Source organism: Dromiciops gliroides, chromosome 1 (assembly GCF_019393635.1).
Source record: "Dromiciops gliroides isolate mDroGli1 chromosome 1, mDroGli1.pri, whole genome shotgun sequence".
Classification (NCBI taxonomy): Eukaryota; Metazoa; Chordata; class Mammalia; order Microbiotheria; family Microbiotheriidae; genus Dromiciops; species Dromiciops gliroides.
In genome coordinates this window covers 587376034-587398337 of record NC_057861.1, presented here as the reverse complement: position 1 = coordinate 587398337, position 22304 = coordinate 587376034, and the positions used below count along the sequence as shown (strand labels likewise).

At 38.7% G+C, this 22304-nt stretch overlaps 1 protein-coding gene across 1 annotated transcript in view; it reads right to left on the bottom strand.

Moving 5' to 3' along the window:
• The window catches only part of LITAF (lipopolysaccharide induced TNF factor), a 42177-nt gene that overhangs the window by 3288 nt on the left and 16585 nt on the right, over window positions 1–22304 (bottom strand). Inside the window, exons 2-3 of the mRNA XM_043976876.1 lie at window positions 6373–6588; window positions 3545–3701 (exon numbers count right to left, since the gene is read on the bottom strand). Of these exons, the coding sequence (XP_043832811.1) occupies window positions 3545–3701; window positions 6373–6583 (368 nt within the window). The 5' untranslated portion in view covers window positions 6584–6588. The remainder of the gene's footprint in view (window positions 1–3544; window positions 3702–6372; window positions 6589–22304) is intronic.

The window sequence follows — 22304 nt, the reverse complement described above, 5'->3', positions numbered from 1 at the left end:
AAGCCTATGGACTCCTTGAGAAGGGTCATTTTGAGAGAATAATGTTTTTAAATGCATGAATAATGAATATATAGGAATACAAAAGAAATCAATTGTATTGAAGTATAATTTTATACATGCCACGCGCGCGTGTGCGCGCGCGCGCACACACACACACACACACACATACACATACACACAGAGTTCACAGACCTCAGATTAAGGATCCTTGGGTAAAAAAGGGCTCAATGTTTTATGATATCGATAATGTTGATAACAAAATAAATTTACAAACAATCTTGAAGGGAGGAGGGTAGAATTTTTATTTCTACTAATGTAGATCTGTACATTCTGTACAATTTATATAGTCCCAGAGAATTGACTTGGGTACTAAGGGGAATTAAGTAATGACTAAGATCCAAAAGCCCAGTGTTAGAAGTGGGTGTTGAACTTGAACCTTTAGGCTATCTCTCTATCCATTATGCCTTTCAAAATCCCTTTTAAAAAAAAAAAACTTTTATAATTTACCAGTTGACTATTAGTAAAAAAAAAAAAAGAAGACAAGACATGTAAGCTAATTCAATCCAACCAACTGTGGGGGCCAAATTTAATATATGAAGAGTTAATTGGGTGGCTTGCCTAAATATTGGTCCTGGAGATAATGAGGGACCTCTAGGTTTAAAGCTCCCTCCCCTCAGAAACTGCCTATGGAGAGAGGTTTTCTCCTTCTGACATCAGTAACATATGCAACTTCGGGGCAGGCCAGGTGTGGCCCCTTCCAAATGAGTCAGTCGAATTCTAATAATTTTACCACACAATATATTAAATGCAGACTACTTACAAGGCACTGCCTTCAGGGAGTTTACATTCTATTCATAGCCCTTACCAAAAATACTAAAGCAAAACCTTGCTAACATAAGCATTTTAATAAGTGATGTTAAGTTGGACTAGAAAGAAGTAGCTTACTATTACCAAGAAGCACTGTTGGGTTGGAGGAAAAAAGTCAAAAGTCAAAGTTGAAAGACTTTGGTTTGAATCCACGCTCACCTACTTTGACACTTACTTGATCTAAGATTTTGAGCAAGCCACTCTCTGAGTCTGTCTTTTCATTTATAAAATAGGAAGAATACTTGTACTTCCTACCTGAAAGGGCTGTCATGAGACTTAAGGAAAATATGATAGCAAAATACTTTGCAACATTAAGAAGCTATAAATATAAGCCGTCATCTCCATTATAGCAACTACCAATTAGGAATTATATTTCTGATTTACTGCAATAATCTAGAAAAAATCTGATCCCCCCAAAACTCTCAAGTTTATTTTTCATGTGCATTTATCATTTTGCTTAAGGGGATAATTTAGCTAATAAACTCTTCAAAGTTAAAACTGAATATGTGGGGCCATTGTTTAGCATTTTCCTACTTTCAGAGATTAAAACACAGTCTTTGATGCTGAGGCTCAAAAAGGATGTTTAGCATTTTCTTCCTAAGGAATTCAGAACATGTAATCAACAGTATAGTGTGAGTGGGTGGAAGGAATAGTAGATCAGGGGCCAGGAAATCTAGTTTTAGGTTTTTTTTGTTTGGGGTGTGTGTGTGTGTGTGTGTGTGTGTGTGTGTGTGTGTGAGAGAGAGAGAGAGAGAGAGAGAGTCTAGAGAGAGACAGAGACAGAGAAAGAGAAACTGAGAGACTAAAGGAGACATTGAGAGATAAAGACAGATATTGACAGAGATGGAAAGAAAAAAGAGATAAAGAAAGAAAGACACAAAGAGAGACAAAGATAGATAGACACCTTACGCACATTATTGTGTCCCCACTTGGAGGCAGGAAAAGGGATGCTGTTCAGATCCTTTACCTGTCTCATAAATAGTGAAGAAAAATGAGCCAGTACATAGGAAATTGGTTAGGGTTCTTTGAAGGAAAGGTGTAAGGATTATTCATTTTACAGAAAGAAAAACTGAAAACCTGGGATAGCTAAATATGCATGGCCCAAAGTCACTCAATTTTCACATGTAGCCAAGAATTAAGTGATGCTACTTTTTTTCTCTTGCTTTGGGAATGAGGCAAAACCATGCCTTTTCTTTCTTTTATTTTCCTTTTTTAAAAATTTTGATTTTTTTAAATCATAAAAGTATTTTATTATTTTCCAGTTACATGTAGAGATAGTTTTCAACATTTGTTTTTGTAAGGTTTCTAGTTCCAAATTTTTCTCCCTCCCTCTTTTCCCTCGCCCCTCCCCAAGACAGCAAGCAATCTGGTATAGGTTATATATGTACAATCATATTAAACATATTTCTGCATTAGTCATGTTGTGAAAGAAGAATAAGATCAAAAGGGAAAACCTCAAATAAGAAAAAAAAAGTAGAAACAGTATGGTTCAATCTGCATCCAGATTCCACAGTTCTTTTATTTGGATGTGTAGAGCATTTTCCATCATGAGTCCTTTGGAATTATCTTGGATCATTGTATTGCTGAGAAGAGTTAAGTCTATCACAGTTGATCATCACACAATAAAACCATGCCTTCTCAAAACACTCTCACAAACCAGTAACGACTATGTCTTTAAACACACTACTGTAAGTCTAGACAGATTTTGTGCATCCATCTAAGCTGACAAGAGAGAAAAAAACTTGAATTCATAATAGGGCAAGACGTTTTGAAGAGACTGGTATAAAAGTATTTTTAATATAAATCTATGCCCCAAACTTTCTATTATGTTGAAAGGCAATGTGACATAGTGGATAACAAGCTGGCCTCAGAGTCAGAAAGACCTGAGTTCAACTCTAGTCTAGGATACTAATAGCTATGGACAAGTAAGTAGTAAAGCAATCTTTAATTTGAGTTGATAGAGTTTCCTCATAGGGAGTGTTCCCTTACAGCAATGAAATCACAGATTCAGACATACACAGGGTATTCCAAAAGTTTTTGTGGGGAAGCTTTAATAGATAAAAGTTGCACAAAAACTTTTTGGTCACCCTGTATATTTAAGTGAATACTGTCATTCGGGACACAAAAAACTTCCCCAAACTCCAAGGTTTAAAAAAAATTCTCTGTAGCAAGAGTTCTTAAGCCTACTGTGTATGTGTTTTGGTCCCTTTGGCAGTCTCATCAAGCCTGTGGATCCCTTCTCAGAATGTTTTTAAATGCATAAGACTTAATGTATAGGACTACAAAAGAAACCAATTATTTAGAAATAGTTACCAATATGAATATATTAAATATAGTTATTTGTTTTTTAATGTCACGGATTCCAGGTCAAGAACCTTTGTTCTAAGGAAAACACTCAGCATAACAGAAAACAATTACTGTGAGAACAAAAGAAATTAGGAAATGCAGACTTCCTGGTTATTTTACATCGGAAGAGGAACAAATGTGATATACATATATGTAAGCAAGGGTGACCAGGAGAACCCCAGATAAGTATGTCCCTGAACAAAGGGCCAGAAAACCCTCCCTGTCCAGCTGCATGGGAGGTTACTCCCCCCACTACCCTCCAGGTTCTCTTTATCATCTCTGCTCAATTGTCAATTTCTTGTGATAAGATACAAGAAGTTTCTCAACTCACCCCAGTAAGCAAAGGCTGCCACAAGAAAGCCAAGTGAGGGCTCCTGCATTATAGGAGAGACTGGTCACTATCATCTTGTTACATGAGGGACAGCACATCTGGACGGGACGGTCAAAAAAGGAGACAGGCTGCTGTACATACACAGTCTGAACCGCAACTGATTAGGAAGAGAGAGAAATGCTTTTAAATGATGACTATTAAAGTTAACAGTTTCGGGCAGCCAGGTGGCACAGTGGATAAAGCATAGGCCCTGGATTCAGGAGTACCTGATTTCAAATCTGGCCTCAGACACTTGACACTTACTAGCTGTGTGACCTTGGGCAAGTCACTTAACCCCCATAGCCCCGCAAAATTAAATAGATAGATAGATAGATAGATAGATAGATAGATAGATAGATAGATAGATAGATAGATAATAGGGTTAGCAGTTTCATTTATTTGCCACTCACGTTAAAGAGCAGTGTGTTGAGGGCAGCTAAGTGGCGCAGTAGATAAAGCACCAGCCCTGGATTCAGGAGGACCTGAGTTCAAATTACTTAACTTCTCTGGGTATCATTACACTCATCAGTAAAACGAGAAGATGAGAGTAAAAGTCTTTGAGATCTCTTTCAGCTCTTGGTCTAAGATGCTATGACTGTTATATTGATTACTCATCCACTTTTTTCACCATTTTCTATATTTATTGCCTCTTTTTGAGCAGTTGTGGGAGTCTGAGGCCCTGAGCCTGAGATGGCCTCCTTCTTCCCAGACCACAGGGCAAGTAACTTTGTCTTTCTCAACCAAGTTTCCTTATTCCCCAAATAGGAATAATAATAGTATTTGCCCTAGCCATATCATAGAATTTCTGAGAATGACTTGAGAATGATCATGGTATAACACACTGCTTTTTTTTTTTTGGGGGGGGGGTAACTAAAAAATCTCAGTGTAGGGTTTTTAAGGAGGGGGGTGGCAATGAGGGTTAAGTGACTTGCTCAGGGTCACACAGCTAGTAAGTGTCAAGTGTCTGAGGCTGGATTTGAACTCAGGTCCTCCTGAATCCAGGGCCGGTGCTCTATCCACTGTGCCACTTAGCTGTCCCACTTTACAGGCTCTTAATTTTGATTCTAACTTTTAATCAAATAGAAATCCCTGAAGAAGAATCCATCTTTCTCCCCATCCCAAGAAACCCAAGCTCCCCTTTCTATTTTTCAGTACTAGAGTAAATGCTTTGTAACTAACACCAGTCATTGTCAGGAAGTTCTTTCTTATGATGTTAAATTGACTAGCATTTCAATATCCAAAGGATGTGGTGGGGCCATCAGATCCCAGCACCCTAGGATCAGAGATTAGAAATTGGAAGAGACCTCAATAACTCCAAAAACTAAAGGCTCAGAATAATAATGACAATAAGTGTCCCTGTAGGAAAGGAAATGGACCATTCAAAACCTATTCAGCTTTCTTGATGTTTGGGATAAGTAAAGAACAGGAAAGGACCTCAGGTGTCTCAAGGTGATAATTTTTTTTTTAATTTAATAAAGAACTACTTAGAAATAATACAGGATTTATATGTTTTTTTTAAATAACACACAAGAGGGGGAAGGTACATCCAGGCAACAGTCATGGCCTAAAATAACATAAAATGATTCTCCTGTTCCTTTCAAGGACAGAGTGTGGTATAGTGGTTGGAGAGCCAGCCTAGAATCAGGAAGAGGACTTCCTGATTTAGCTCATTGCTCTAAATACACACTAGCTGTCAGACTGTCAGAAGAGTCACTGAAACCTCTCAGTGCTCCCAGGCAATTCTCTAAAATTACACATTACCACAGTGTGTATCTGTGGAGAGTTTCCACACTGGACATCCTGTACACAGGGGTCTGCTTACCTCCTCCATCCCCACCAAAAAAAGAATTTATTTCAGCCTCAAGAGGTAAGGGGGACTAGAAGGGAGGTTAAAATAACATAGCTAGAGAATTTTACTGAACTGGCTTTAATTATTAACTAATTACCTACCTAAGACGGCCCAGATGAGATGGCAGGTGTAGAAGGCAGGAGGGGACAGGACAAAATTTTGCCTGAGTGTAAGGCAATGCAGGCTGTCCCGAGGGCTCCAGCTCACTCAGTGCTAGGCCACAACTCCTCCCATCCCTGTTTTGTCTTCAGTCTCCATGGCCACATAGAACCACAATTCATGGTGGTCCCTCCAACTGCCATTCCCACCCTGAAAATCACCCTGGGGACACCAATAGCAGGTTAGGCCCCTGTAATGGGTTGCAAAATCAGTCTGATTTACAGTACGAAGAAAGACACTCAATCTACTCTGCTTCATATACTCTGGCAGTATAGAAATACAGAAGCAACAGGACCCTAATGATGAATGTCTGAGTCCCAGCAACAACTCATCAAGTCAAACAAATTATCCATGGATGCAACCAAAGGGAACAGTTGTTTCTAATATTCCAGGATAGATTGTCTTCCCCCACCCAAACCCTGCAAATTTATTTTGTATATATCTCACATTTATTTATCAATGAATGTATTACAATATAAGCTCTTTGAGGTCAGGGAATAGTCTTACTTTTGTCTTTCTATCCTCAGAGTTTGGCACATTTTGTTGTAATAGTTCAGCAGTGTCACAGAATTGGACACTGCTAAAAATGACTAAACAAGGGGAAGCTAGGTCAGGAGGACCTGAGTTCAAATTAACACTTACTAGCTGTGTGACCCCAGACCCCAATTGCCTCCCCCCCCCAAAAAAAAAGACTAAAGAACAAAAAAGCCTGAAGAAAGAAACCTTATGGCAAAGGGAAAAATGGAAAGGGTTATAAAGAAATAGGTTGTCAATCACTTACTTGCATTAGGATTAGGAACTGGCAATGGCTGAGTATAGTAGGCAGGAGGATTCATGCCCTTCCCATCTGCGCCTGGCACTGCTCCTGGTATACGCCCAGGGGGAGGAGTAGGGAAAAAATTGTTGATAGCCATTGTCTCTTCATAGGAAGGAGGTGCAGTTGGAGCAGCTGATGCTCCTGGAACAACGTTATGTGGTCCTGGAGCTGACATTTTATCTAAAATAAAATTAGAAAAAAAGTTATTCTTTTATTCTACATACATTTATTTCGTGCCTACTAGGCTTTTTACTTGTTTTGACACTTCTCTACCTTGAAGTCTCCATCAACACAACCACCACCCCATCATTTGTCTACAATAGCTGCCTCAATTTCTTTCTTCCCTACTCACATCTTAATCCCTCCCTTGTAGTCTGGCTTCGGAGCTCAACCCTCAACTGAAACTGCTGTATTTTGAGTTATTGATGGTCTCTTAATTGCTAGATCCTTTTCTCAGACCTCATGTCTCTGCTGTATCTTAGGGCTGACCGCTGTCTTGAGAAAGGGCTCTAGGTGGGAAATTTAAGGGGATGGATGAGAAAAAAATTACACTATGATTTCCACCAACCTCTCACTGAAATTTAGCATCTCCTTCATTATGAATATAGGCAACAATCAGCAGTAGTATCACTAATACTTTTGATGACTTTCTCATCAAAAGAAATTACAGATATTTTCATATCACAATATAGCTGAAAATAGATTGGATAGCCAACCTGACATTCATGTTGCCTTGTCAAAGACCACCCCATAGTTTAATGTGCTGATTCAAGCTAAGATTATTTTAAAAAATAAGATTTACAAAGGAATGCCCATCAACTGGGGAATGGCTAAACAAGCTGTGGTATATGATTGTAATGGAAAAGTTGTTGTGCTATAAGAAATGACAAGCAGAATGAGTTCAGAATGTCCTAGAAAGACTTATATGAACTGATGTGTACTGAAGTGAGCAGAACCAGGAGAATGTTGTGGACAGTCAAAACTATATTATTTGATGAAGAACTGTGAATAACTTAACTAATTTCAGGGAAATAATGATCCAAGACAATCCCAAAGGACTAATGATGAAGCATACTATCCACCTCCAAAGAAAGAACTGATATTGATTGAATACAGAATGAAGCAGGCTATTTTTCACTTTCATTCTTTTTTTCTTTTATTCATTTTCTTGTACAAATTGACTAATATGGTAATGTTTTACTTAATTACACCTATATAACCTATATCTGATTGCTTACCACCTCAGGGAGGGGGGAGGCAAGTAAGGGAAGGACAAGTAGAATTTGGAACTCAAAACTTTAAATAAAAATGTTTATTAAAAATAAGATTTGGGGCAGCTAGATGGCGCAGTGCATAGAGCACCGGCCCTGGAGTCAGGAGTACCTGAGTTCAAATCTGACCTCAGACACTTGACACTTACTAGCTGTGTGACCCTGGGCAAGCCACTTAACCCTCATTGCCCCACAAAAAAAAAATGCAGATAATAACAGAACCTACCTGTCAATGTTGTGAGGATCAAATGAGAGGATAATTATAAAGCTCTTAGCACAGTGCCTAGCACATAGTAGGGGTTATATAAATATTAGCTATTATTTTCCTTGTAATCCTATGTATTTCATTTGAGGCATTTAAAAATCACTATTCTGGGGCAACTAGATGGCCCAGTGGATAGAGCACCAGTCCTGGAGTCAGGAGTACCTGAGTTCAAATCCAGCCTCAGACACTTAACACTTACTAGCTGTGTGATCCTGGTCAAGTCACTTAACCCCAATTGCCTCACCAAAAACAACAACAACAACAACAATAAAAATCACTATTCTGAGAAGAGTTCCATGAGAAGGTAAAACCTGCCAGGGGAATATTTTCTTCTTGAGTTTTTGTGACACTGTTCTGTGTGTTTGCCTATCCTACAACTCTTAGTCTCCTTTGTGTATCTTCCCCTAGATCCCCTTCCCTTCCTGTAGGGAAACCCCCTTTTTTCTATCAAAGCTCAGTTCTGATACCACCCACAAGAAGCCTCTCTTTATCCCTACAGCTGCTACTGCCTTGCCCCTGCCCCAAACTGCCCAGTATTTTATTTTGCATATATTTGTAAGCATTCATGCTGTCATTTCATATGTAGACATGTTGTCAATTCACAATGTAATGTAAATGTCTTGAGGACAAGAACAAATTCATCTTTGTGTTTCTTTCCCCAGTATCAACACTATATATCCTAGGTGCTTAATTAATACATGCTTGTTAAGTTCAGTCTTGCCTTAGGAGATGACTCCAATGATGATTTGATGTCTCTCCCCCACCCCATTGATACCACTGTCATGCATTTTGCTCAATGTATATGAAAAAGCCAGATGAAGAAAATGACCCGAATTAACCAACATCTAACACAAAAGGCCAAAGGGAAATACCAACCAAAGCTTTATATAAATATATTTTTCTTTGCTTCAGTGATAAGCCAATATTTAAACTGTCTTCAAAATATTTAGAAACTAACTTAATTTCCCATTTACACTACTCCAAAATCTTTAGTAAACAAAATGAAAAGGTTTTTAAAAAAAAAACATAAAACTTTTTTTGAAAGGTAATACAATTGCATCCAGCATACACACCCCTTTTTAAGGAAGGGGGGGGGGGAGTTTTTTTTTTTTCAAGCAAACCAGGTGGCTAGAATTACAATTTGTAAACAGAGTGTGTTCCAGTCCAAGACTTTGTTAGCTGAACCATAAAGTAGCTTGATTAGTAGACAGTGCCATCCTTTGTGTGCTTTCAAAAAGAAAAAAATTGGGCAGGGCATACCTGGTTGGAAGAAATATTCAGTATCTGTCTCAAGTGGAAGTCAATAAAAGAATGTGTGTGAGAGAGAGTCCATGGTCATGGGGCCCTGTTTCACTTTATATTGACATAGTTATTTTATTCTGCCTTTTCTCTCATTTCCAATATCCTGCTACCACCTGCTTGTGCTCACTAACTCCTGGATGGGGCAAAGGGTGACATATCATATGACCACAGCAATAAGAACGCCTTTTAACGTCAAACGACATGCAAGTGGAACAGAGGTTAGATGGGAAAAAATGCAAAAAGGGAATAAGCCAGTTAGAGGATATTAGTCATAGTCCTTAAATGGAAGACTCAAGGAATTCATTGCATAGAAGTTAGCTGAAGTCTAGTTACTGATGACACTAATAATTCCTGCACATTTGCTTCTATCATTTCCTTTGTGGTGCTTGTAAGACATTTTCAACAAAGAGAACAATGTCATCACTGTGATTCTTTGAAGTAATTTACATCCTCGCTGAATTTCAAGGACTCAAGGCTCCCCTCCCCCACCCCCACCCCCCCCACCCTGCCTTTTTTTTTAATTAAACTGTAAGTCAGAGAGATTTGCTGAAGAGATTTACTATAAACATTCAATGTTTAAAAATTAAAAGACTAGACAAATGGACACTAAAGGGACAGATTAAAGGGGGGAAAAACCATCATCTTTACAAATGTACCACCTTTGGCCCTGGGGAATGGCTAAACAAATTGTGGCACATGAATGTAGTAGAATTCTACTGTGCCATTAGAAATGATGAAAATAAAGAATTAAGAAGCATGGGGAGGGGCAGCTAGGTGGTGCAGTGGATAAAGCACCGGCCCTGGATTCAGGAGAAACTGAGTTCAAATCTGGTCTCAGACACCTGACACTTACTAGCTGTGTGACCTTGGGCAAGTCACTTAACCCTCACTGCCCAGCAAAAAATTTTTCAAAAAGAAAAAAGAAAAAAAGAAACATGGGAAGCCTTATATAAAGTAGCACAGTGTAGCAGAACAAGGAAAACAATACAGATGATGAAAACAACAGGAGACCCGAATTAGGATATCACCTGGGAGCTCTGGAAAAAGTCACTTAACTTCTCTGGGCCTCAGTTTCCTCATCTGTAAAATCAGGACTAAAAGACCACTAAGGTAGCTTCCGGCTTTAAATCTATGATCACATGATAAAAAAAAAAAAGGGGGGGGGGACCAATAATAACTAAACATTATGTCCTTATAATACCAAGCTTTGCTTTTGTTGAGAAACACATCCTCCCCTCCTTTTGTACAAAAGAGAAGGACAGTGGGTGAGGAATGTAGCATATGTAGAGACAGCTGAGGTTTTAATTGCTTCTGCTAAACTGCTTTCTGTTTTTAAGTCTTTTGTTACAAAGCATGGCTGTGTATATGTGTGTGTGTATGTATATGTGCTGCCAACAAAGAATATATTGAGATTTTTTTTAATGTGTGGCTCATTTTAATGGACATAGACACGTATGGGGTGAAAATAAATCCTATGCCAAAAGTTGTGAAAATATAACTTTTTCAGCTTTCCAACTCTCTGAATGGCAATAACTTAGTTGTCCTTATTTATGTGGTTAAATGAAACATGAAGAGCTGATGGGAGAAAGATTCTCTAACTCAATTTTTTAAATCTCTACTTCTTATTACATAAATTAAGAGTTTTCATCACATTTTACTGACCAAAAAATTAGGACCCAATCTGCCAGAATTTTAATATATGGTTGATGAAGACTTTTAAAGGCTAATAATTCAGTACTTGTGTTTTTGCTGTTATCACAGGAAAGCAGGAGTTCAAAATGGTGCATACGGCCTACTGGTAACTGAAACTTTGTTTTCATAAGGAATCTACAATTTTCCCTTTGCCTCCAACCAGGAAAAGTTGCTTCTACTTGCACTAAAGGTCTTTATTCTGGCCTATACAAACCGATCTTTGTCCAGGAAGCCCTATAACCAGCCTCCTTTCTCATCTCACCTGAAACCAAGTATAGCCTGTGATCCAGAACTTCTACCTAAAACTGTTTGAAAAGCAGGGAATCCACTACCATCAACACAACCTACCACAAGAATGTCAACAGGATACATATTTAATACTTTATATAGCTAAAATTTATAGAAGGTTTTCTGACTTTAACAGAAATAGCAATGTAGGAGTCAAGTTTAAACTTATTATTGGCCTTTTGTTAGGAAGGAAATGACTTTAAATGGAAGACATTTCTTTTTTGTTATTAAAATATTTTATTTTTCCCCAATTATAGGTAAATAAATAGAAGACATTTCTAAAAAAGGAACTGGACAATTTGGCCACAGACCAAAGACAGCAGAGTCTCAGTCGCCATAGAAAAAAGAAGTTTTGAAGGTCAGGGGGATGTCTCATTCTCAAGTTTGATTTTATTATTAAGTTAGGCTGCCGAGAATGGCATCAGGAATGAATTGTCCATTTTAAGTAATGCTTTTGGTCAATTTCCCACCCTCTTGCCACCTTTCTGCCAAAGTATGCTAAAAGCAGGAAGTTTTGTTTTCCTCATCTTGGTGGTATTATTTGATTAGTTATTTCCTATATATTCTAAAAAGCAGCTAAGGAATCTCTGAGCAAATTTAAATTGTTTGTATTTTAAAATCTGACTCTTAGGAACAGAAACAGAAAGTAAAAAGTGGTAAAAAAAAAAAATGCAGCATCAGGGGCAGCTAGATGGCACAATGGATAAAGTACCTGCTCTGGATTCAGGAGGACCTGAGTTCAAATCCAACCTCAGACACTTGACACTTGACACTTACTAGCTGTGTGTCCCTGGGCAAGTCACTTAACCCTCATTGCCCTGGGGAAAAAAAAAAAGAGAAGGAAGGACAAAAGTGCAGCATCATGGATCACAGGAAAATACTAGCACTTAGTATGAGTTTTATTGAACTTGGTACTGACAGGGCAGGAAGGCAGTCAGAGTATCTAATTTCTAATCACAATTTTTCTTATTAACCAGTTATTTGCCTTTGAGCAAATTCCCTCATTTCTCTGGGCCTCAGTTTTCACTTCTGGAACATAACTGGCCAAATGATTTTTGAAGATCACTTTTAGCTCTAAAGTTATGATTTCAAAGTCTCAACATTTAGCCCAGTGAAAATTTCCCTAAATTTCAAGTTGTAGAGCAAGCAACATATAGCTACTTACCTACATACTGCAGATGTAGTCCCACTAATTTTAGTAATACTTCTTTCACCCAGCAGTACTAGGCAACAAGGTGTTCTGGATAGATATTTCTCCCCTAATTTATCCTTTTGAAATATAGACAGTTCGAGTCAAATTTATTAAAATAAGAGCCATTCATTCCCCAACTGATAAATAATCAAAAGACATGAACAGTTTTCAGATGCAAAATCGAGGGGATGCCCATCAATTGGGGAATCGCTGGACAAATTGTGGGATATGATTTTCTCAGAAAAACCTGGAAAGACCTACATGAGCTGATGCAAAGTGAAATGTAATGTATACAAAGTAACAGCAATATTGTAAGATGATCAGCTGTGAATAACTTTGCAATTCTCAGCAATACAATGATCCAAGACAACTCTGAAGGAATTATGAAAAATGTGATCCCTCTCCAGAGAAAGAACTGATGGTGTATGAATACAGATTGAAGCATAATTTTTTTAGTTTATTTTTCCTTGAAGTTTTTTTGTCTGTTTCTTTTTTCACAACCTGACTGATATGAAAATGTTTTGCACGCCTGCATATGTATAACTTATATTGGAATAGCTTGTCTTCTTAAGTGGGGGGGAGGGAGGAAGGAAGAGAGTCTGGAGCACAAAGTTTTAAAAATGGACATTAAAACTGTTTTTACATGTTAAAAAAAAAAAAGATAGTTCTTCCCTTACCTTATCTAAATAAAAGTGTACAAAACATAATTTAACCTTTTCTTTAATTTTGGTTAATTGTTAACAAAGTAGTCAATGTACTTTACTATGCTATAACACAGTGATGCCCTCAGGAGCTATGGGGGAGGGGAGTAACAGAGCCTAGCAGCTTATGCCTTAGCTGTAATCTCCCCAATTACCATTCTTCACTGATTCTTTTTCTCTTTAACGACATACTTTCTACTCAAATCTGAGTAGACATTTGTCAATGGAGGGTTAGAAAGTCAACATTCTATCATTCCACCACTACTTTCCATTGTGTTAACTTCAGGAGCTGTCCTCATCATGCCCACATTGAATTGCTTCTAATCTGCTGGCTAGTATAACTTAGGAAAAATTGAAGATGCCTAGTGAAAACAAATTTGTAAATAAGTAGCCTTAATATTACACATAATCCTAGATCAATAATATATGGCCTGGGGCAGCTAGGTGGCACAGTGGATAGAGCACCGGCCCTGGAGTCAGGAGTACCTGAGTTCAAATCCGGCCTCAGACACTTAACACTTACTAGCTGTGTGACCTTGGGCAAGTCACTTAACCCCAATTGCCTTGCTAAAAAAAACAAAACAAAACAAAACAAAATAATATATGGCCTGGGGCAGCTAGGTGGCGCAATGGATAGAAGATTTTTGAGAATCCATTGGACAGCAAGGAGATCAAATCAGTCCATACTTAAATTAATTCAGACTATTCATTGTAAGGACAGACACTCAAGCTGAAACTTAAATAAATAAATAATAAATTGTGGCATGTTGTAATAGAATGCAATAAAGCAATTTAATTATGAAGAACACAAAGAAATCTGGAAAGACCTTTATGAAATACTAAAAAGTAAAAAAGAAACATTAGGACAAAGTTGATGCTAACTAAAAGTATAAAACGGGGGGGGGGGGGTCTTAATTTTTTTTGGTGTGTCACAGACTCCTCTGGCAGGCAGGTGAAGCCCCTATATCCCTTTTCAGAATAATGTTTTTAAATGAATGTAATAAATTACATGGGATATCAAAACAAACCAATTATATTGGAATACACTTATCAAAAAAAAATTTTTAAGTATAGGGACTCTCAAAATGAGGCCGAATTACAAACTGCAATATGTTTTGTTTTGTTTTGTTTACATTGTAGTTATAGACACTAATCAAAAGGACATAACATGGGAAGAACTATTGGTTTTGAAAAGGAGGGATTATATATAGTAAGGCCACAAATTAGGTTAAGAACTCCTGATATAAAAGAAAATGAGAATAAATGAACAAAGTATTTTAATAACTCCTTCCTCCCAGAGCCTAGCAGTTAAGACATTTTATGTCCTTAGCAAGTTTAAGTAGGTTCATACATTTAGAAGTGAATTAAAACATCAAAGACTTGGAATCTAAACCTCTCATCGGACAAGTAAGGAAATTGGGGCCTCACTTAAGGGATACTCACTCGGGGAGTAGGTACCATTGGTCCTCTAATATTAAATCTAGCAATCTTCCCAATGTACCCAATTAGTTGCACAGGTATTCAATATTAAGTTTTCAATGAATTCTTTAATTAAAAATCAAAATATGCTCTTTAGAACATCATTACAGTCAGAATTCCCTTCTCAGTGAGAACTAATTTTGTCCTTGCCAGAGCAGATAGAGTTCTGAAGGTTCACACAGGGTGATTTACCACTGACTGGAAAAAGAGCTAAGGAGAACTAACATAACCACTTTCCCAACCTCAGCTCATCTGCTTTTCACCTTATTCATTCTACGGTCGCTTTCTATTTCCCCTAAACAAGAAAGAAGCTGTTGACTTCTCAATGTACCTCCACAGCACACTCTAGCAGAGAGCAGAGAACTCCACCTTTTTTTTTTGCCCTTGTCCTCAAAATGAAAAAGGGAAGAAGAATGCTCAGTGTAAATGCCTTCTTTAAAATATTTCACAGCTTTTGCTTCCTCTTCCTCAAAAACTGTTCAGAGAACCTCACTTAAAGTCACCTTTCACCCTTCTACTAAAGAAAGTCATTTGTGTTTAATCTCTACCTTTGTCACTGAAGGCTGGGTAATTCTGGGTGACTAACTCTAGTAAATGGAAATCATACAATTACAGATCAAGGAAGATGGCCATGTGCCAGGACCCAGATGCTCACAAGTTTACAATAAAACATGGTAGAGATGGAAAGGGGAAGCAAAGACAGATTCACCCTGCATGACTAACAGGTCATGAGGCAGCTGGTGACACAATGAATGCCAGACCTTGAGTCAGGAAGACCTAAGCTCAGATCGAGCCTCAGACAATTACTAAACGTGTGATCCTAGCCAAGTCACTCAACCTGTTTCTTCAACTGTATCAGGGAGATTAATTGTAGCACCTACCTCCCAGGGTTGTTGTAAGGATCAAGCAAAAAATATTTGTAAAAACACTTAGCACGGTTCCTGACACATAGTAGGTACTACATAAATGTTTATTCTTTTACCCCTAATGCTTTTCCAGAGAAAGAAATTCTATTTTGTGGCATAATGCTTGTTAGATGACCATTCTAATACCAACACTCAATAAAACAGTGATTGCAGACTCTAGTTGGCATTTCCAAAATGACAGAAACCAAGCTTAACTCAGCTTTTGCATTTCTTGGCCAAAAAAGAAAAACTTGCAAACCTGGAGAAAGGCCATCTAGTTAGTAATCTCTAATGCTTTCTAAACACTCCACTTGCAAGGGAAAACACAGAAATCTTCAAAATATCAAAGATCTGACTCATTCTGGATCCTTCACATTCTTCTACTTACTTATTTTTGTGACCTCAGGGAAGTCAGGTAAACTGTCTGGGACTTAATTTCTCATCTATAAAATGAGGAAAAGACAGACTAAGTGGCCCCTAAAGCAATGATCCTGGGCTTCAAGCTCAGACTAAAGGAAACACAGTCAGGAGGCATAGGGAGCCAGAGTGGAATTACAGCAGAAGCTGAGTGATTCCTCTCCTTTAGAGATCAGACTCCCCAGGATTGAAATTGGTGGGCCCTGCCTCTTAGTGGAAGGGGGCTACCTAGTCAGTCCCCTTGAACAGTGAGTCTTGACAAACAGAAGGGGATTTTACCAACTTCCCAATTTTGACACGCTTCACAGAAGAGAAGTGCTTTTAAAAGTTTTGTGTAGGGGGCAGCTAGGTGGCAAGGTGGATAAAGCACCAGCCCTGGATTCAGGAGGACCTGAGTTCAAAATTCTGTCTCAGACACATGACACTTACTAGCTGTGTGACCCTGGGCAAGTCACTTAACCCTCATTGTCCCGCAAAAACAAAAAACAAAAAAAAACAAAAACAAAAAAACCCAACAACACCACAAAAACACAAAAAATTGAGTGCAAAGAGATTTGCTCTAAGTATGCAAATAAGGAGAATCAGGAGGCTTCCCTCTTTCCCCATCCCTATCTGCTCAGGATATCAGGCTTCATGAGTTCTGCAGATGATACAAATCTGAAGACATCACAAGCTATGTGAGTCCTGTGAATTCCGCAAGTGCTTTCTATATCTGTTTATGTCTTCTGCGAGTCCTCCCTGATGGCTTACAGTTCATGTTTTAAGTATTTGGCAATGTGTGCTTAATAGTCCTGTGTTTTTAAGCATTTCTGTTGTGGTGAAGGAAACAAATCTGTTCTTTTTTTTATATTGATTTCCTTCCTAGGTGGGACTCTCTAAATCTCCTTTGGAAAGATCCTAAGCTGTGAGACTTTACTCCAGGGGTCCCAGATGGGGACAAAAGAAACCAGAGTCTAATTGGATCCTGACTCCCCTCCTTTAAAGGTCAGACTCCCCAGGACTGAACCTGTTGGGCCCTGCCCCTTAGTGGAAGGTGGCAGCCCAGTCAGTCCCCTTGGCCTGTAAGTCTAGACAAACAGAATGGTTATTTTAAATACATTTAGGAATGGATATTGCGGTCAATCCATTTGTGAAGCAAAAAGTCCTTTGGAAATACAGATATTTACTCCCTAATTCACTTGTTTTCTAAGTTTTGATGATCATAAATTAGATCATACCAACATTTCCCTTAGGTCTGACATGAAAAGAGCCAAATCCTCAAGTTAACGGGAAATGTCTGAGACTGCCTCAGTTTCCTCAACTGTAAAATGAGGATTTTTTTTTTAAAGCATCAACCTTGCAGGATTGTTGTAAGGATAAATCAAATGATAACATCTGTAAAATGCTTAGAAAAGTGTCTGGTCAGGCACATAGTATTACTGGTCCTTGTTTCTTTTCTTTCTTCCTAATGCCTCTTCCCATCCCCCAGAATTACCTTGTATTTACTTTGTGTGTAGTTTGTATTTTCTTACATGTAAAATTGTTGCTTCATTAGATAGAATGTTAAGCTTCTTGAGAGGAGGGCCAGTTTATTTATTTTTTTAATTTTGTATTCACAATAATTGGCCCATGGTAGGAGCCAGTCTGCTGATTGATAAGAAGTGTTTTGCAGACCATCAGCTGTTTTACTCTCTTACAATGTCTTCATCAGTTCATGGCAATGTTTCAACTTAAGGATTTATATCTTCAATGCCAGAATGTCACTAAATTTGCCCCAGAATTTCAACAGGCTCAGGTCTCTCCGCCCCCAGAACTGACTTCATTCATTTTCTACAAGATTCCATGGCAAGAATGATGTCTCTAAAATGGTTCATTCTAGGATATCCCGGCTGGAGATAAAAAGTCTAGACTATGTTAGGGAGGAAACAAGTATAAAAAAAAAAAGACGCCAGGAAATGCAGAGGCGTTCAAAAAATGAAGAGAAAAAAAAATACAAATCACAATCTCCCTCAAGAGCTGATCATTTTTGGTTTTTGCTGAAAGGTCTGAGTAGTGCCTGTTTGTTTATTTTATCCATTCCTCGATTTTGTCTTTATTTTATTTTATTTTGCTGGTGCTCTCTCTATTTCTACCCCAACATATGGGAGGGGAAAAAGGAAACTCAAATTTATTCCTATATAAAAAAATTTGACAAAATTGCTTCTTTAAAAAAAAAAAAATTGCTTCCATGTCGGAAACTACCTGATTGGCTTCAGAAATCGAGTGGTTCCTTATATATGAGGATACTGAGTTCCACAGAAGCTAAATGACACAATCAAGGTCCTGTTGATACTAGGTAACAGGAGAGAATTTGAACCCAGGTCCTCTGATTCCACCATCATTTTGCCTTACATGGGATACAGTCCCTACTCACTTCCTCCACATCTTAGAATTCCTGGTTTCTTTTAAAACTCAGTTCATGTCACCTTTTACTTGAAGCTTTCCCTAATTCCCCCAGTTTTCTAAGCCTTCCTACCCCAAACTACTCTCATTTATTTTGTATGGACTCTGTATATACTGTAAAGTTGCTATCTGGGGGGGGGCAGCCAGGTGGTGCAGTGGATAAAGCACCAGCCCTGGATTCAGGAGGACCTGAGTTCAAATCCAACCTCAGACACTTGACACTTACTAGCTGTGTGACCCTGGGCAAGTCACTTAACCCCCATGGCCCCGCCCCCCCAAAAAAGTTGCTATCTGTATGGAGCTACAATTCTAGCTAAACTGTCTGAAGTTCTATTGAGTGGTTGCCATAAATTAGAAGCTTTAGCAGGAGTTTAGACTTTTAAGTATTTATTAAGGAGCATAAGAATTTGGACAGGAGAAAGAGGCCAAGATTCCTTCATCATCTATCTCAGGGAGCCAGCATCTCAGCTCCATTCAAACTGAGGTCCCATGGGAAAGAGAGTGCCTTGCCCCTTCCTCCTCCCAGAAGTCTCCAGAGAAAACAGAAACAGGGCCGTCCACACACAGAGAGCTCCAAGCTAACTGGCTGGTAGCTCTGATTGACAAGTCCCACAGGTGGTTCTATAAATGTAACTTCCAGATGCTAAAGTCACATGGTTTCTAAATCACATGCTTTCTCCTCATGGCGGAGCTTTCCTACAGTATCTTTCCGATAGGGGATGCCAAACCAATTCTCACAATACTTATATATACACATGTTGTCTCCCCTATTACACTGGACCCAGGTGGTTCTGGAGGAGAGAGTGAGGCTGGTGACCTTGCACAGCCCTCCCTCACTTAAATCCAATTCACCGCAAGTAATGGCATCACCCTGATGTCATGGTCCTCTTTAAAAATGAAGGACAAAGGGGCAGCTAGGTGGCACAGTGGATAAACCACTGACCCTGGATTCAGGAGGACCTGAGTTCAAATGTAGCGTCAGAGACTTGACACTTACTAGCTGTGTGACTCTGGGCAAGTCAATTAAACCTCACTGCTCCCCCCCCCACCCCCCCAAATGAAGGACAAACAACAACCCCTATTACAATGTAAAGGCCTCTAGGGTAAGGAATATAGGACTTATGTCTTCCTATTTATGCCAATGCTTAGCACATAGTAGGCACTTAATAAATCCTTGTCTGATCGACAGTATACAAAACAGTCATTATTAAGCCCTGATAACTCAAGGCAGAAAAGACAAAGCAAAGGGGTCATCCTGTCCAAAAAAAAAAATGTCATTAGCATTTAAGACATTTTCCTTTACAGCATCACTCTCTAAAATACTGATAAACTTCTACAGGCACTTAACCATCCTCTCTTCCCTCCCCAGAAGCAAAGATTGATTCTCCCCTAACCACTATCTACCTCAAACACATTTTTGGTGAGATTAGAGGCAAAAAACATGAAGAAGACAGGAGATGCTAAGTCTGGGCAGTATACAAAATACATGACCATAGCTTCTGAGAAAGATTCAAAAGAACCTCAACCCCAAATGGGAAGGAAGCAGATCCCTCAGGTACGAATGTGGACACCTTCGTTATGCTCTGAGAACCTTGGAGGGGTCGTTTCTTTTTGTAATATCAGAAATAGTTAAAAATATAACGTTCAAAAGAAACAAATATGGCTAAAATGAACACCAGTGGGGGCCTATAGATGTAGACTATTGCTTATACTATCAGGATCATAGATTTACAGCTGAAAGGGATGGATCTTGGAAGGCATCTAATCCAAGCCCAGTCATTTTACAGATTAGGAAACCACAAACTGGGGCCCATGACTTGGTTAGTTTTGCTAAACTGAATTTATTTTCTCCTAAGTTATATTCTTTGTTATGCGGGAAGGGCTTTCTAGGCAGAAATGGAGATATGGCTATATTCTGAAATGAAGATGATATAGAAATAAAATATAACAATAAAAATTAAAACAAGATTAGTACCTTTTCTGTCCCACTCAATAGCTTTTTTATAATAATGATGATGATAATATTAGCAATTAGCATTTATAGAGTGCAATAATTTATTTGATCCCTATAACAACCCTAGGATGTGGGTGCCATTATCATCCCCATTTTACAGAGGAGGAAACTGAGGCAAGGAGAAGTTAAGTGACTTGTCCAGGGTCACACAGCTAGTAAATATCTGGAGCCAGATTTGAACACAGTTCTTCTTCATTCCAGGGCTAGTGTTCTAACCTTGCTACTTAGCTGCCTTAAATCAAAGGCAAAGGCAAAAAAGAAAATGGCAGAACAGTATAACAGTATGCTGAAAGACAAGAAGGCAGACCCACTTTACAAAAAAAGAGTAGGTGTTGAGGAGCTGGGACAACTAAGATTGGCTAGCTTGGGTGGAGTGATATTACAGAGAGAGGAAAAGGAAATTTGACTTGATTAAGTGGAAGAACTGTCATCTATCCATTTGGGACTCTGCTCAAGTCTTCCATTTAAGGAACCAGGAACCAGAGAATACCTCAATAAATAGCACCAAAACTATTAACTGCTCTTGCCAAGAATGCCAGTGCAGCCTCTGAAAATAAAGGGTAGATCTTAAGACTCCAGAGTACCAGAAAGATACCACCCACATAAGAAAACCACCCCAATAGTTCCAAGTCAATGTAAACAGTTATCAAAGTTAGAAAAGGCTTGAAGCCAAAGGCATCTTCCCCAGATGGCTCAAAATTTATATGGAAAAACAGAAAAGTTGGCAGATCTAGAAACCTCTGGAATGATTGTTCTAGATAATTGAGATTTCCAGAGAACTGAGTGTTTACCCCCTTTAAGGTCCATTAATAAAAAAGATAAGAAAAATTAGGACATAGAAAAAATAAATACACAGTGATTTGGCAAGCACTAACTGCTTCAAGAGGTAGCCTGGAACAATAAACAGACAGAGTCCACCTGGGAGTCAGGAAAATCTGAGTTCAAGTTCTGCCTCCTACCTTCTGCTCACACATACTGACTCTGACCACAGGCTGCTTGCAGGATGCCTGGCACATGCCTGACATTCTCTCACAGCCCAAGGAAATTTTTTAAATTTGTAAATTAAACAGGACTTATCAGTCTCCATGGGTAGAAAGAGTTTACACACTAGGAGCTTGTGATAAAATCAAGGGTCCACCCTTACCCCAGGCCAAATTTTTCTTGAACTATTTGATGGACTTTAGTTTTGAAAAGATCATCTGCTTTCACCTAAACAAAAGAAATATTTTCTACAAAAATCCTGACAGGTTGTCACAGAGACACAATAAGGTAGTGATAGGAGATTTTAGTTGTCTAAATATCTGTTAGAGGACTCTGCCTACCAAAAGCAGAGCAGCTAATAATTTCCTGATTTGCCTTAATAATATTTTCCTCTTTCAAAAGGTGGCAGAGCTAATAAAGGGTAATTTTACTCTATCAGTTTCTGGAGTAAGAATTATGGGACCCTTGGGGAGGGGTGGGGAAAGGACTGCTCACTCTATCAGTAAGTGTTAAAGAAGCAAGGTGCAGAACCTGAGTTCAAGTGCCAGCTCTGACACTTTGACAAGTCACTTAAAACCTTTGGACATGTGGGCAGCTAGGTGGCATAGTGGATAAAGCACCGGCCCTAGATTCAGGAAGACCTGAGTTCAAATCCAGCCTCAGACACTTAACACTAGCTGTGTGACCCTGGGCAAGTCACTTAACCCCCGTTGCCCTGCCCCCCCCCCCAATTCCTTAAAACCTTTGGACATCAATAAAATGAGGGAGTAGATTAAATAACCTTTCAACAGGGCTTCCTTCAAGATCTACACCTATTATCCTATGAAATGAAGGAGAGGCTCCACCTCCAGATAATAAGCTGATGACACGAAGAGTGCAGATTGAAGTGTATTTTCTTTTTCTTTTCTTTCTTTAGAGCATGGCTAATGCAGGAAATTATTTTGCATGACCATGTATATTTGTAATGG